The 17,437-nt window shown below is 38.5% G+C and overlaps 1 protein-coding gene across 1 annotated transcript in view; it reads right to left on the reverse strand.

The window, feature by feature from the left end:
• Positions 1 to 11,181, reverse strand: part of LOC136876861 (inactive pancreatic lipase-related protein 1) — a 36,055-nt gene extending 24,874 nt beyond the window's left edge. The window contains exons 1-2 of the mRNA XM_067150624.2: positions 11,065 to 11,181; positions 3,942 to 4,061 (exon numbers count right to left, since the gene is read on the reverse strand). Coding sequence (XP_067006725.2) covers positions 3,942 to 4,061; positions 11,065 to 11,140 — 196 coding nt within the window. The 5' untranslated portion in view covers positions 11,141 to 11,181. The remainder of the gene's footprint in view (positions 1 to 3,941; positions 4,062 to 11,064) is intronic.
• Positions 11,182 to 17,437: the final 6,256 nt, after the last annotated feature.

A 17,437-nucleotide genomic window follows, 5' to 3' on the forward strand; every position in this document is an offset into this window, starting at 1 on the left:
CTGATACCTTTTTGGGAATATGTTCAGCAGCTGAAAGATATGACAGTGATACGTCAAGAAGTCTACACGATTCTCTCTGTCATCTGAGAATGATGCTCATGTATCAATAGGTGCATTGCAAAAAAATAAAAGATATCAGGAAACTAACTTCTTGCATGACATGCGCTGAATTCAAACCTAGATTCCATAAGACTGAAGGCAAACTGACAATAGCCACTGCACCATTTGAAAGGCTAAATATTGATTTAAAGGTGCCTGTTCCTTCTTTGAACAGAAACCAATACCTATTCACAATTGTAGATGAATATTCTCAATTCCCATCTTCAGATATAACATCGATAACCTGTATTAGCTGTTTTTCATTTTTGGCATGTCATTCTATATACATTGTGACCAAGGTCCATCCTTCATATCTGAAGAATTAAAAGTATTCCTAAATAATCTTGTTGTAGCAACAAGTCATATGACTCCATACTATCCACCAGGAAATGGACAGGTGGAAAGATACAATGGAATTATCTGGAAGAACATAATGTTGGCTCTTAAATCTCAAAATTTTCATGTGTCTAAATGGGGAAACCGTGTTGCAAGAAGCTCTCCACTCAGTCCGATCACTCCTTTGCAAAGCCACCAATGCAACTTCTCACAAGTCATCACCGGAAATCCTCTTACAGCTGTTCGTTACCGAATTTGCTCGTGACACCGGGGCCAGTTTTCTTAAAGAAAGTTATACGAAACAAGTATGATCTTCTGGTAGAATGAGTCAAACTAATTGAGGCTAATCCATTTTTGATATATCCCATTGGGAAGGAAACACAGTTGTGGTTCGTCAGCTGGTGCCGTGTGGTAACGTTGCAGTTGAAGAAAGAATACACAATAATTCCACAGTAATGGATTATAGCCAAATATGTGCAAATAGAGAAGAAAGTCAAGTCGCTTATCCTATCATGACTGATGGTTCAAGATATGAAGCTACTGTCACAGATCGAGACTTAAGCTTCACACCCACATGGAATAATGTTTCAAGTCCCCTTCGATATTAAGGTTAAGAAGGACTCTGCTATTTCTCAGACTATGTGACACAGTAAAGAGTGGGTGAATGTGATGATAATTATTCTGTGGGCTACCCATGAAGCAAATCATTATTCTATTATTGTTGTATTCTTTAACCTATGCTTAATTGTGCTTATTAAAGCCTACATTTAGGCTTATTACAACAAACTTATTACAACAATATTGCATGTTTTATCCTGTAATTCTGTAATTCTGCATAAGCAATTCGCTGATGCTGGTGGTGGTTTTAAAGGGTAAAACAATGTTATTATAACCCCTGTGCAGAGGATCTGGCATAACACAAACTTTTTTGAAGGATTGCTTCAAAAAATTTCCCGACTTATTCAACTACAGTTCCATGGTCAGCATTGAGTTTATTTCTTACATCACAGATCAACAATCAATTTGATGAGTGAAGGTCCGACACTCTAGTTGTTTATTCCTTCAGGAATCCAGCTGAAGTTGCAGTAGAGGTATGCTATTCACAGGCAATTTTAGAATTATTCTGTGTGGTTTTTTTTTTTTTTTTTTTTTTTCAGTTTACTTTGCGTAGCACTGACACAGGTCTTATGGCAATGATGGGATAGGAAAGGCCTAGGAATGGGAAGGAAGCACTTTCAGGGTCAACTTATTACCAGCTTTTACTTGGTGTGAAAATGGGAAACCATGGAAAACCATCTTCAGGGCTGCCGACAGTGGGGCTCAAACTCACTATCTCCCAGATGCAAGCTCACAGCTGTGCACCCCTAACTGCACAACCAACTCGCCCAGTTTATTCTGTAAGATACACTGTACATCTCTCACCAATATTGCATAAATATTCCTTTTATAATTCTCTCTACAAGATGTTTAATTAAACCATTACTTGACGTAGATGTAAAATATGTAAAAATATGTACAAATATTTAATTATCTTTAAAATAATTGTGAGAAACAGTAAAATAGTAAAAGAAACATAAAGACCTTAGAAGCCTAATTTGCTAACATTTTGAGTTTTCAGGCAGATACATACTAAGAGAAAAAAATGTGTAATCAGTAAAAAATCCAGACTCTAATCATGAGTCCACTGCACCAGACTCCAGATATTGTAGGAAATATGGATCAAGCAACAGTTACAACTTCAAAGAATTGGTACATACAAGAAGGTGCCATGTTTCATGTGGTTGCATAAACCACAAACATTTTAAAATAGCAAAATGCACACAATGTTATATACAACACACAACTTGGATAAAGTTTTGATCATCAACCCTGGAATCAACCTGGGATCAGGAAAGCCATTCCTCGCGTTCTACATGATTGGACAAATCAATTGAACTGTTTACAATTATTTGTTACACTTTAAAAAGATGCCATGCTGTAAAGAAATAAAAACAGTACCTGTCTAGGTTTCATAGATGGCTAGGGAAGTAGTGTACAGTCAGCCTGCATGCCAAGGTAAGATTTACTCTAGAGTTTAACCCCATTATCTGGAGAGGTGATTGGTAATGACTACTTTCCCAGTTGACCCTGACAATGAAGCTTGTGAAATAAATAAATAAATAAATAAATAAATAAATAAATAAATAAATAAATAAATAAATAAATAAATAAAATCAATCAATCAATCAATCAATCAATCAATCAATCAATCAATCAATCAGTCAATCAATCAATCAATCAGCCAATAAATAAATAAATAAATAAATAAATAAATAAATAAATAAATAAATAAATAAATAAATAAATAAATAAATAAATAAATAAATAAATAAATAAATCCTGATCTGCATTCAGAGAAGTCACCAGATGGCAGATTCCCTATCTGTTGTTTTCGTAGCCTTTTCTTAAATGATTGGAAAGAAATTGGAAATGTATGGAACATCTCCCTTGGTAAGTTATTTTAATGCCCAACTCCCCTTCCTACTCTGGGGACTCATTGTAGTTTGGTTCTACTCCAAGTCCAGTCCAGCATGTATGACCCTGAAATGGCATAGCCCTTGTAATCAATGAGCCAGCAAGCTCATCAAAATACTCATCTCATCCTCACTTTTTCTATTACCATTTGAAAAAAATTGAATTTGATTATTTGTGATTGTCCATCAACTTCTCAAAGTATGTAAATTCTGTTGGAGTCACACACTAATTATTCCATTCCACCATTAAGAAACCTATTTTCCTTCCCCTAGGAAGGTACTTTTTTAAATGTTTCCTTCCCCATGGACTGGTGACAAAAGGACTCAAATTGCTTCTATCTACTTTTGCTAGTCTCCTCCCTTTATGACCTCCTTTGGTCAACTTTCGTTCCCTTCCAGCCTCAATTGCATGTTGTGAGATCAAGAAAGTATTTCATTTTCCTGCCAATTGTGGCCATTCCTTTCCTTTGCTAATGCAATCGTTCTTTGAAGGGTCAGACATCTTTCTCTCTTATGATTAATGTTAAAAACAAAGAAAAATACAAACCTATGGCATAACACCCTATTAGCAGTTTAGCCTGCCAAGATGGCTGCTGCCTAGCTAGATGGTCTACAGATGCTGGAGTGCTACAGGGTCAACATGATGATAGGGTCCACTGCCCCTCATATCAGACAGCCCCTGTTGGTCACATGTAACTGAGTGAACTCCGTCCCAGCCTTCAGACCAGAAATGATATCTGTGCACTGGCCAAGAATCAAACCCTGGGCCTCTGGGTAAGAGACAGCTGATTAATGCTAATAGGACTGATATTCCAATTGTTTTGACCCATAAAACATTTACCAAAATTATTTTCTATCTCTATGCAATTTATGTAGAAACCAAACTGCCCCTAGAGCTGAAAGGGATGGAAGGGTATCAGACATCTTAAGTTAAGTTTTAATTGCAAGAGTTAAGCACTGAATAATTGCTGAAATCCTAACTAAGATGTTTACCTGTAAGTACATCAGCGGTGCTCATATCAGTATGAATCACATCTACAAATTCTGCATCAGTTGGATCGAGACGTACTTCAGTTGGCATACCTTGGAAGTAAGGTCCAGTGGGATCTAAACCTTAAGCATCATAATAACAGAAGAAGAAACAGAAATAATTAGTTTCCTTCATAAATTTAAAAACTACCTTAAATATTTTATCTGCTATTGTGTAGTTTTCCTCGATGCTGGAAGATACTGGAGAAAAAAGAGTTAGGTTTTAAAGGGATTTGAGCCTTAAATCCCCCTCGAATGTCATTAGTCATGACCTACTGTTCTTCTCCTCTAGTGCTGTTGGTACTTTTCTGAGGCCACAGTATTGCTCTAACCCAAACACACTGGTATTCATGTGGGTACATTAAAAGCTTAGATTCTCAAGTCTTCTGTTCACAGAAATGTCAGATCATAATTGCTAGTAATACTGTAGCCTCTCGCATCTACCTTTGTTAGAAGAGAAAGTGTGGAAAACAGCAGTAAGTACAGGTAGTGTGGATCACACAACTATCATTAGAATCAAAAAATTTCCCAGTTTTTCTCTTATATCTTGAATCATCAGTTAAATCTATCAAATGACTTTAAAGCTTTAATGAAGCTTAAGTCATCAGTGTATCCTCAAATATCATTGTTTATTTCTCTGCCTCTGTGGATCAGCGGTAGAGTGTCAGCCTCCGGATCCCAAGATAGCGGGTTCAAACCCGGCAGAGGTAGTCGGATTTTTGAAGGGCGGAAAAAAGTCCATTCGACACTCCATGTCGTACGATGTCGGCATGTAAAAGATCTCTGGTGACACATTTGGTGTTTACCCGACAAAATTCATTAAATCTCAGCCATAGACGCCCAAGAGAGTTTCGGTTTACTCGATCTGCCATCTAGTGGGGGCCTAGAGTAAAACGGAACGTCGAAATTGACGAGCAGACAGCCAAATGGCATCAAATTGAAATGTCTGCACAGGTAGCAGAGGCCATATGATTATTATTTATTATTATTGTTTATTTTACTCGTGTCAGAAACCAATCAACATAATAGACATACTGTACATAAATATAAGAACTAAATATAGATACAATCAGCCACACAAAATTCAGCCTGCAAAGAAATATTTATTTTATACATTCTTAAAACCTGAGGATATTCTTAAACTGAAGAGATGATACTATCACCTGTACAATATGTTCATCCTATTTCAAACAAGAGGTTTGGGAAGAAATTCATCTTCTGTGACAGTCAATTTTTGTACAGTTGAGTATACATATAATATAATGAAGATAAAGAAATCAGTTATCTGACCAAATTCATCAATCAGATAGTTTTTGTCCAGAAGCTGCTCAGAATAGGAGGACTGATACAAAGTGGCACTGACACATGTGTTTGACTGTCTGTTCTTCAGACATTTTAAGTTATGTCATGATGTCTTCCGATATGGAACTCCACTGTTTAAGAGGAGATTGGCTCTGCCAACAGCAATCAAGTGACCTTTGTACAATCCAGTCCTCATTGTAATTTGCTGTAAGATGTCCATGTGGTTCCATCCATCCTGGGTGATTTGATTTCCACAGGAGAAGTCTTGCTTTACGTGAACTGCTTTCCAAGAGCTTAGAAGTATGGAGGAAACTTTTTCAGTATACTAGCCAAGAGTGAGGTGGTTGATAAACATACAGTGGGTGGACTTCTTTGTTATTAGCCTTCAAATATTCATGGTCATCAGCAACTTCTCAACGAATACTTGGAGGTGCAATGCCACCAAGACATTATACCTTCTACACAGGAGTTGGTTTTTACAAACTGTGATCTTCCTGCATGCCTCAAAATTTAAAATTACCAACTATATTCTTATTCTAATTTTCGTTCACTAACTCCTACAAAAGTTTACAATTCTACACAACTATTTTCTTAAAATTTTGGAGGTCCAGAAGTCCTCTACTGAGTAAACCTTTTACTTGTACAAAATAAGTCTTTGAAAATATGAATGAATTTAGCATCATTGTGGAGCTCCACACAGTCTAGAAATGGAGATAATATTTGCAAAACATTTCAAATGTAGTAGATGTTATCAAATTTAAGATAATCTAAAGAAACTGTTCTAATGTGTATGGTATAAAATGTTCCACTCCATTTCCAACAGTGGAACTCTTTCAGGGCAAAAAGATGTTGATAGCAATTTGCTATATTGGTTACCAAATGTGCTACAAGGGTTCTTAAACATGCAAACATGCACTGCAGAAAGACTTGTGGATTTCCATAAAATTTTGAGTGGACGTCACAGGACAACATGATTTGATTTTAACATAAACCAACAATATTCAACACACAGCAGAGCTGAATATATGTATTTTAGCCTAATTCTATCCATACGTCTGGCACCCTTTTTTTAAATTGGAAAGTGTTTTATTCCATGTATATACATGAAGACAAAATCTTTTATACATACAACGTGACAATTTTACAAGCAAATCATATCATTTAAACTCCAGAAACAGCAACCAAGTGTACAACTATGTAAATAAGACTTGAACACAGAAGTCAATCGATGAATTGACCAACACGCAAAACACGAACGTTCATGTGCATGAAGTGTTCCTATATATTGTATTTATGTTATATATATATAAGTTAGTTTTAAGTAGAGTAGTGTTTTATAAACTAATTTTAAGACCTAAAGCATATCATTATAGACATACAATTGCATTGTCACACATAGTGACATACATGCCAGTTCCCGTTTCGACATGACCCATTTGGATGTGACCAAATGTTTATTATCATATGGCATTCCCTAGACAATGTAATCTTAATCATAGCTTCATGACATAGATGTGAATGTATTGTTCAGCTGAAGAAGACCCTATGTAGGGGGTCGAAACCGGTACTGTAGCATAATCAGTGCAATAAATATTAATAGGTGGAAATCCTTTCCTAATTCTAATTGTTTAGTTCGTCAATACGGAGATGAAGATTATAGATTACAATATATAACACATCACCATTGTAATTGATTTTCTACTAAATCTACCATGTAGCATCTTGCACCTGGGTGGATAGCCAGTTCCATATGCAAGATGCTACCTCTACATCTAACTAAACTAACTACTTAGCCACACTCCTTCTTTTTTCATATATACCTAAACCTTCCCTTTTCCTACCTAAGCCACTCCTCATCCTCTCATCACTATATTCTACCTAGACTTACACTACAGATATACAAACAGTCTATCCTTCAGATCTCATTTTACATCATTTAACATTCATAAGATTTCATAATATGTGACCATTTTAACTAATTTCCTACTAAAACCACTATGTAGCTTCTCGCACCTGGGCGGATAACCAGTTCCATATGCAAGACGCTACCTATACATCTAACTAAACTAACTACTGTACTTAGCCACACTCCTTTTTTTTTTTTTTCTATTTACCTAAACCTTCCCTTACCTACCTAAGCCACTCCTCATCCCCTCATCACCATATTGTACAAAGACTTACACTACAGATATACAAACAGTCCATCCTTCAAATCTCATTCTCTGTTCCTCTCCACACTATATTCTACATCGACTTACACTACACACATTCAAATCTCATACTCCGCTCGCTTTTCATAGATCGTCCCACACTGTCTCTCTCTCCTTCTTCACATTATTGTCTTTATCAAATTACCACTTCTTACAAACTTCTATCCTTACATTTTACATCAGTTCTATAATTTTTTATAACTAAATCAATTATGCCTATCTCTTTCACCTTTTATCTCCCTTATCTCCTTCTTTTATTCACTCAATTTCTTTATAAATCTTGCCCTAACCAAATTTAAAAAATTTGAAATCTTTGTTCCTCTCTCCCATGATCTACACAACCATGATGTCATCTTATAAACTTTAGCTAACTTCTCCACTTCCTTCTTATTAATTTCCTTTTCACCTAATCCAAAGCTTTGCACTGGTTGAATATACTGTATGTAAATCCGACCACCCCTCCCCACACAATACTCACCTATCCTTATTTTCCCTCCCTACCCATCCCCTATTTTTCAGTACACCTAACAACCACCAATACAAGCCTCTCTTTGCTCTTCTCCCCTCAAAGTATGTTTTTGGACTAGTTACTTCTGTCAATTTGTTTAAAACTGATAGAGATCTTTATTCCTACATTCAATTATTAAACTCTGCCTCTCTATATCTGATATTTGCCTCTTTATCTTTTTCCATATCCATTCTTTCCTCTCCCCCACATAACACTCCCATACTCACCCAAGCCTAGTTTTTGCATCCTTTTCTTACACTTATTCACCCAGTATCCTTCATTCTCCACTCTTTTCTGAAATCTATAAGCTTCCTGTATTAATTCCCCTCCCTTTCCTCCCGCCAATCTTATCCAATACTTTATCACCCTGTTTACCATTTCTACCTCCATAAACTCTTTGCAAACTAATCTAGCCCCCGCATTTGCCATGCAGTTTGGTAGTCCCATCATTATCTTGCTGAATTTAAATATCCTCTACATCTTGCTGGAATCCTACAAGTTGAGCTTCACTGGAATAACTTTTCCTAAAACTGAACTGCCTTCTATCCTACAAGTTAGTAATTTCACAAACGTGTCTAATATAATCAGAGAGAATACTTTCCCAGAGCTTACAAACAGCACACTCATGTCAAGCTGACTGGCCTGTAATTATTTGTTTTATGTTTGTCACTCTTTCACTTGAACACTGGGGCTACTGTTGCAGTTTGGTATCACTCCTTCATACAAACAGTAATCAAATAAGTATTACGATATGGGACTATATCCCAACCCATAGCCTTTAATATATCCCCAGAAATCTTATCAGTCCCAGCTGCCTTTCTAGCTTTCAACTTTTGTATCTTTTTACAAATACACTGACTGACAGAGCAAATGCAACACCAAGAAGGAGTGGTTCGAAAGGGATGAAAGTTGGGGAAAAAACAGAGACGGCATGGACGAATAATTGATGTTTATTTCAAACCGATATGCAGGTTACACAATGCGTACGGCATCGACTCAGTAGGATGTAGGACCACCGCGGGCGGCGATGCACGCAGAAACACGTCGAGGTACAGAGTCAATTAGAGTGCGGATGGTGTCCTGAGGGATGGTTCTCCATTCTCTGTCAACCATTTGCCACAGTTGGTCGTCCGTACGAGGCTGGGGCAGAGTTTGCAAACGGCGTCCAATGAGATCCCACACGTGTTCGATTGGTGAGAGATCCGGAGAGTACGCTGGCCGCGGAAGCATCTGTATACCTCGTAGAGCCTATTGGGAGATGCGAGCAGTGTGTGGGCGGGCATTATCCTGCTGAAACAGAGCATTGGGCAGCCCCTGAAGGTACGGGAGTGCCACCGGCCGCAGCACATGCTGCACGTAGCGGTGGGCATTTAACGTGCCTTGAATACGCACTAGAGGTGACGTGGAACCATACGCAATAGCGCCCCAAACCATGATGCCGCGTTGTCTAGCGGTAGGGCGCTCCACAGTTACTGCCGGATTTGACCTTTCTCCACGCCGACGCCACACTCGTCTGCGCTGACTATCACTGACAGAACAGAAGCGTGACTCATCGGAGAACACGACGTTCCGCCATTCCCTCATCCAAGTCGCTCTAGCCCGGCACCATGCCAGGCGTGCACGTCTATGCTGTGGAGTCAATGGTAGTCTTCTGAGCGGACGCCGGGAGTGCAGGCCTCCTTCAACCAATCGACGGGAAATTGTTCTGGTCGATATTGGAACAGCCAGGGTGTCTTGCACATGCTGAAGAATGGTGGTTGACGTGGCGTGCGGGGCTGCCACCGCTTGGCGGTGGATGCGCCGATCCTCGCGTGCTGACGTCACTCAGGCTGCGCCTGGACCCCTCGCACATGCCACATGTCCCTGCGCCAACCATCTTCGCCACAGGCGCTGCACCGTGGACACATCCCTATGGGTATCGGCTGCGATTTGACGAAGCGACCAACCTGCCCTTCTCAGCCCGATCACCATACCCCTCGTAAAGTCGTCTGTCTGCTGGAAATGCCTCCGTTGACGGCGGCCTGGCATTCTTAGCTATACACGTGTCCTGTGGCACACGACAACACGTTCTACAATGACTGTCGGCTGAGAAATCACGGTACGAAGTGGGCCATTCGCCAACGCCGTGTCCCATTTATCGTTCGCTACGTGCGCAGCACAGCGGCGCATTTCACATCCTGAGCTTACCTCAGTGACGTCAGTCTACCCTGCAATTGGCATAAAGTTCTGACCACTCCTTCTTGGTGTTGCATTTGCTCTGTCAGTCAGTGTATATTTATCATCATAGTTAACTAACTAACCAACCCCATGGCACTACAGCCCCTGAAGGGACTTGGCCTACCAAGCGATCACTGCTCAGCCCAAAGGCCTGCAGATTACTAGGTATCGTGTGGTCAGCATTACGAATCCTCTCGGCTGTTATTCTTGGCTTTTTAGACCGGATTATCATAGGTAAATTTTGCTATTTCACCAGTATTTAGTTGCCTCTTCTAACAGGATATTTTTATATCCAACTACCTTTACATATTGCTGACTGAACGCTTTTGTCTTCTGGAAGTCCTCACATATACACTCCCCTTGTTCATTAATGATCCCTGGAATGTCCTTCCTGAAATCTGTTTCCGCCTTAAAATATCTATACTGTACATATCCTACCATTGCTCCCTAAAATTCATATGGGTGCTAATAATGTTTGACAACACATTATCCTTAGCTGAATTTTTTGCTGAATTCAATTTCTTAGTGAGCTCTTTCAGTCTCTCCTTACTCCCACAATTTTTCTGTCTATTTCTTTCTAATCAGCACTTCCTCCTCAGTGACTATGGGCTCTTACTATTCCTTACCAGTTTTAAATTCACATATTTATTTTCACACTCCTCAACAGTTGCTTTAAACCCATCCCATAGATTGTTTACATTTTTATTTACCATTTTCCATTGATTGATCACAATTGTTCTTTTTTTTTAAATTTCCCCATTCCCCTCTTGTCAGACGTACATTAAAAATAAACATAAACATAGCGGGTAACTACTAGTTATGTTATATAACAACTTAAAGTGAACCTTACCTGTTATTCTGGCCAATCCTTTAATGCTGTGCCCCACATAACCTGCAATATGGGCTCCCAAACCATGGCCTATCATGTGGATTTCTTTGGGATGAATATCAAAGTGATCCTGGAACAATTCACTCATCAGGTATCTCCCAAGTGTTAGCAACTTAAGCAGACCCCTGTGTATTTTCAACATACCATAAGCATCCTTATCAAGTAGACTATCTCCAAGGCTACAACTCTAGCATTAGAGACAGCTTTAGGAAAGGGTGGTAGGGCACCTTCCTCCCAGTCAACTGCTAGTATGTTGGCGTCAGTCTGGTTCAGTAATACACTGCTCAGGTGCTGTGAACAATAGGTATCACATGCTGTTATGAGTTAGCAAAAAAAGTAAAGCTTACTTAGACATTTGAAAACATGATAAAACAGAAATGTCAAGAAAATATTGTAGAAAATACAAGCGTTATCATTATTGAATGGGTAGGTTATTACAGACAATAAGGCATTTATGTTGACAATTGGGCTGCAATAAAAATTAATGATCTTCATTCATTCATGCTGTTTCTACCAACTAAGGACCAATTTATTTCAACTGTCTCTTTCCCCAGGCTTTAACAGTACACCCGCATTCATTGCTGGTGCTATTCTTTCTTGCTTCAGTCCACACCTTCCCTGTTTTCAGCTTCAGCTTTTCTTGAAAACCATTGTGGTCTTAAAGTTTCTTCTTAAGTGGGTTGCACTCCTGGATATCATCAAGTGTGATGCCCACCTCTTGTAGATATTTTTCTAACTCACTGAATCTTATTCTGGAAGTAGAAGAAGATGCATTTGGTTGACCTTGCAGGGCTCGTTGTTACAAATTTCATTGTGATCCGTATTGACGGTTGTCAGTTACAAAATATTTTGTTATTCAACATCAATCTAATCAATACTTGTTTTACTCATGATGAATTACAATTGGTCAATACATGTTTTGGCTTATTTCAAGCCATCATCAGCTGACAAATAATTAAAGGTAAAGAATAATCATTCTCTTATAAACTAAAAGACAACATTAAAAATAAACATAAACATTACACAATTTGAACCTTCATAGGTATCCTTAAAATTAATGTATCTTGAAAAAAGTGGAATGTCATGTTAAAATCAATGTACATTAAAATAACTGATCCTTCTTAATAATTCTTCAGATTAATGTCTCTTAAAAAGAATGTCATGTTAAAAACACTGTACATAAATTTGGTGATGAGTACATGAATCCTCTGCTGCATCACAAGCACTTGTTTGATTAATTAATACAAAGAGAGGTGTGCATTTTCATGTGGTTTGAAGTTAAAGAATGTGTGTTATTTAAATGGAATGAGGCTAAAACATATTAAAATACATCCTGTTTGAACTGTTTTGTTGAATGTGAAGGGCACATTACATTTTAAAAGAACACAGGCCTTAGCTTAATTTTGAATCCTTCAAATAGAAGTGAAATTCTCAAATTTTTGAATAATAATAATAATAATAATAATAATAATAATAATAATAATAGTATGGTTTTTATGTTCCTCTAACTACTTATGGTTTTTTGAGATGCCAAGTTGCCGGAATTTAATCCGGCAGATGTTCCATGCCAGTAAATCTACCAACACAAGGCTGACGTATTTAAGCACCTTCAAATACCACCAGACCGAACCAGGATTGAACCTCCCAAGTTGGGGTTAGAAGGCCAGTGCCTTCACCATCTGAGCCTCTCAGACCAGTTTGGGATGTTGAGAAACGTAGCTAATACTATGATGTGGTCAACATGAAGTTGACTTCACAAAATAAATTCTTGACTTGGATGATAGATGTTCTTGGAAAACAAACTGGATACTTTCGTGTCTTCTGATGTTCTGTCAACATGGCTCAAAATTGTTCAAACAGATGATTTTTGAAAGCAGATGAACATCTGAAAGATCTAAAAGATCTGAGGGTGAGAATAAAAATATACTGTAGATGCTAGACAACTTTACCTTAAAATGTGGATTTGAAACTCACTCAGAAGTTGGCGCCACTGGATTAGGAGTCACCCACAGCTTGTGAATGTGTGACAGTTCGAGTGTTATTTTTATGAGATTTTGAACTGCCCTTATTGGAACGGAAGTGGGTTGGGGAATTTTGTGAGTGGGTTCCGTCATGAATGGGACTGACTTGTGAAGCATCAATCCTACTTTTCTTGAAATAATTATCAGAAATTAACGGAATGACACTGTTTAGTGTGTTAATAGTAGTGTCATTGATTTAATTCAAATTGTGAGATGGGTAGTGATACTGATTCATATGAACGTAGGCCTATATGTTCTCCAATATATTGAGAATGGTGCCCTTTTGTAAAATTTGAAGAACTTCCAGGTCCTGTTCTGTTGTGAATTCATTATTAAAATCTATCATATGTTATTCATTATTAAAATCTATCATATGTTAGCCCATCGCAGAAAATCTGTTGTATACAACTGTCTTTGAATGCTCAAGATAATGTGTATTAATATTTCTCCCTGTTTGTCCCACATAATATGCAGGACATTTATAGCAATTTAGCCTATAAACTGGTGTTGTTATTGGTAGTTATTCCATAATTCTCACACAATCAATAGTACAAGCAAAGTACTAAATTTGGGGGTCATAGTCTATGCAACCCACTTGACAACTTCCCCCACCCACTCCAATTCCAATAATGGCAATTCAAGGACACAAATGTAACACTGTGCTCAAGACCATGCAAGAGGAAGGTTTCACTCTAGTCAACAAATGAGAACTAAAGACATACATGGCATACAATGGCTCTAGCACAATAGACCTTGTGTTCTACAGAGGCACCACTATCATAGCAAAAAACCAAAGGGAGCATGGAAATCGGGAGACACACTCCTAAGAAAACATATTCTTATCACAACAGAATTTCTCCTTAATTGGTACGACGACAAACAACAGACAAGGTCGCCAAAAATATCATGGTGAATTGACCTAGAAATTCTGAACAATGCAATAGCAGACATAGACAATGCACAGGAAGAGATAGATAAAGGCGATCTAAACAAGGCAGCAGACAAGATAACTGAAATACTTAAAAGAGCCATAGTGCTAGCCAGGAAAAAATACGGAAAAGCCTGGTTCGATACCGAATGCTACAAGGAGAGAAGGAAAATTCTGACCCTTCTACACGAAGCGAAAGAAAACCTATCCCAAGAGGCACTCCAGATGTATGCAGTAGCCCACAAATCATACTAACAGCTAATCACGAGGGAGTGGAATGAACACACTGAAGAAGAAGGAAAGAAGATGGTAACAGAGGCTGCATCCGACCCTTTCTTGGCTCTCAGGCAAAGAAAATGCAAACAGCCGAATGTGGTGCCAATGGAAACTTGGGAGACACACTTTCAAGAACTTCTCAACAAAAACAAAATAAAAGAAAACACCACATCCACTCCATCTGGGACTAATACAAGAACGGAAACAATAACAATAACAACAACGGAAGTTGAAAATGCAGCAGCAAACCTCAAAAAACGAAAAGCAGCAGGACTGGATGGTATATTTAATGAACACTCACAGCAATCAATGTACCAATCGGTAAACATATGGACAGCCCTATTTAATAAATGCTTGGAAACAGCGGACATCCCTATAAGTTGGAAGTTATCCACAATCAAAATGCTGTATAAAGGGAAAGGCCCAGTGGAAAGTCCAGATTCATCCAGACGTATCGCCCTCGAAAGCAACGCATTCAAGCTCCTCATGAGAATACTAACAGACAGACTAACACCACAGATAGTCCTGCATATAACGGACATACAATTCGATTTTCGAAGAGGAAGATGCACCCTACATGCTGTTCAGAACTTACTGGATGACACTGAAAACGCAATAAGAATACCCAAAGGAAAGTTTCTGGCCATATTCATAGATTACAGCAAAGCTTTTGATCAAATAAACAGGAAATTCATGCTACAGAAACTAGAAAACACAATAGGCACTTGTAATCCAATCACAACTCTCAGCAAGAACATACTGGCATATAACAAAATTCAGATAGATGACTCGATCACAGTCCCCAAAACCATAAGACAATCCAATGGAGTGCTCCAAACCGACCCAATGAGCCCTCTACTCTTTAACATTATGAAATCGGACATACCGAGAGTAGTACAAAACCCAAACATCTCTATGTATATGTACCCAGACGATATAGTAGTTGGAGCAACAGACTCAAGAACACTACAGGGGGCAATCACCGAACTAGTGACTGGGCAAAAGAGAATGAATTTTATATAAATGAAACAAAAACTGTGCAAATGATATTTCAGAAAGGAGGAAGGATTACCGGAAAGGACTACATAGTTCTAAACAACAAAGACCTAGAAGTAGTAAACCATTTCAAGTACCTAGGCGTTACACTGCAACCTTCAGGATGCAATTTCAGTGCACACACCAGAGCAGTAGCAGCAATCAAAGCCATCTATGAAATTAGAAACCTAATAAACCTCTCATTGGAAATGGCTCAAAAAATATTCATGGCAAAAATCATACCAATGCTGACATATGGAATATCAATCACCTGGCAGCAACTAACAAAGAAGGACATAAAATTAATGAAAGCAGTGAAAGTGAGATTCTTAAAAGCAGCATTAGGGACTTCAAAATATGCACCATCAAGACCAATATACAAACTAGCTAACAATACTTTCCTCATTTAAACCTAGGAATTTCATTTTTGTCCGTATTGAACTGAGAAAGGATGATAGGAAAACTTAAAACGGTCCACCTTTTCAATACAAAGGTGGACCGTTTTAAGTTTTCCTATCATCCAATACTTTCCTCATCAAAGTCTTAAAAACATCCCTACTCCCAGCCTCTAGACCAGCAGAAGACGTGCTCAATGAGAGAAAATGCAAAAGAGAAGAAATCTGGATCGAATTCTATAGTACAGATACAATGATTGACAGAGGCTGGACCAAACCTGATCAGAGCATGTGAAACACCATCACAAGACTTGCTATTCACGGATTCCACCACAAACTGTGTAAAACAAAACACTTCCAAACAGTCAATGCATATGCAACTTATGTGACAAACCATGTGAAAGATATCACTTCACGTACTGCAAAAATCGAACTAGATCATTGAAGGAGTACAGTAAGGAGATCTGACTCCCTAAAGCTTCATGCACATTCATGCGCTGTTATTATATATATATATAAAACCTAACACCGGGCGAGTTGGCCGTGCACGTAGAGGCGCGCGGCTGTGAGCTTGCATCCGGGAGATAGTAGGTTCGAATCCCATTATCGGCAGCCCTGAAGATGGTTTTCCATGGTTTCCCATTTTCACACCAGGCAAATGCTGGGGCTGTACCTTAATTAAGGCCATGGCCGCTTCCTTCCAACTCCTAGGCCTTTCCTATCCCATCGTTGCCTTAAGACCTATCTGTGTCGGTGCGACGTAAAGCCCCTTCTTCTTCTTCTTCAAGTGCCATATCCGGTTGCCCAGATGTCGGCAATTACTCTGGAGAAAGTTTTTCTGTCTTCTGCTAGTTGGAAGAGTCTCTCGGTTGTCTCAATACCGGTCCACTGCTTGATGTTGTGTAACCATGTTATCTCTGGTCTGCCAACTCGCCGTTTACCCTCTATTTTACCTTGGAGAATGTTTTATGAGGCCATATTTGTTTCCTCTTAATATGTGGCCTAGATAAGCTGTTTAGCGAACTTTTATAGTTGTTATTAGTTCTTGCTTCGTCCTAGCTCTCCTTAGGACTTCATCATTTGTTATCATATCTGTCCAGGGACTCATTCGGGACAAACATTTTAGATTCCGTATGGGAATCAACATCTATATCAAAAGGCGGCAAGTCGTTTAATGCTTGTGACTTTTAAGGTCCATGTTTCTGCTCCATATAACAGTACTGACCAAATGTAGCACTTCATTAATCTCTGTCTGAGCTTCAGAGATGATTATTACAGAACAAAGAGCTCATCCTGTGAAATACAGCTCTAGCGTTCTCAATTCTGCGTCTGATTTCCTTATCTGGATCCGTACTGTCTGTTATTATGCTGCTGACGTACTTGAACTGGTGGACTTGTTCTATTTTATGGTTGTTTAATGACAAGGTGACATTTGCATTACTATTTCTGCTAAATAACCCACTAACCTAGTTTTGGCTACATTTATATTGAGACCATACTGTAAACCTTTGACATGGATTCTGTTCAGGAGTTCTTGAAGGCCTTTTATAGTGTTGCACAAAATCAGAGTGTCATCTGCATATCTAATATTATTGATCAAAACACCATTTACTTTCACACCCAGTTCAACATCATGCAAAGCTTCTTTAAAAATGATGTCGGAGTAGATATTAAAAAGG

The sequence above is a fragment of the Anabrus simplex genome, chromosome 1 (genome assembly GCF_040414725.1).
Source record: "Anabrus simplex isolate iqAnaSimp1 chromosome 1, ASM4041472v1, whole genome shotgun sequence".
Taxonomy (NCBI): Eukaryota; Metazoa; Arthropoda; class Insecta; order Orthoptera; family Tettigoniidae; genus Anabrus; species Anabrus simplex.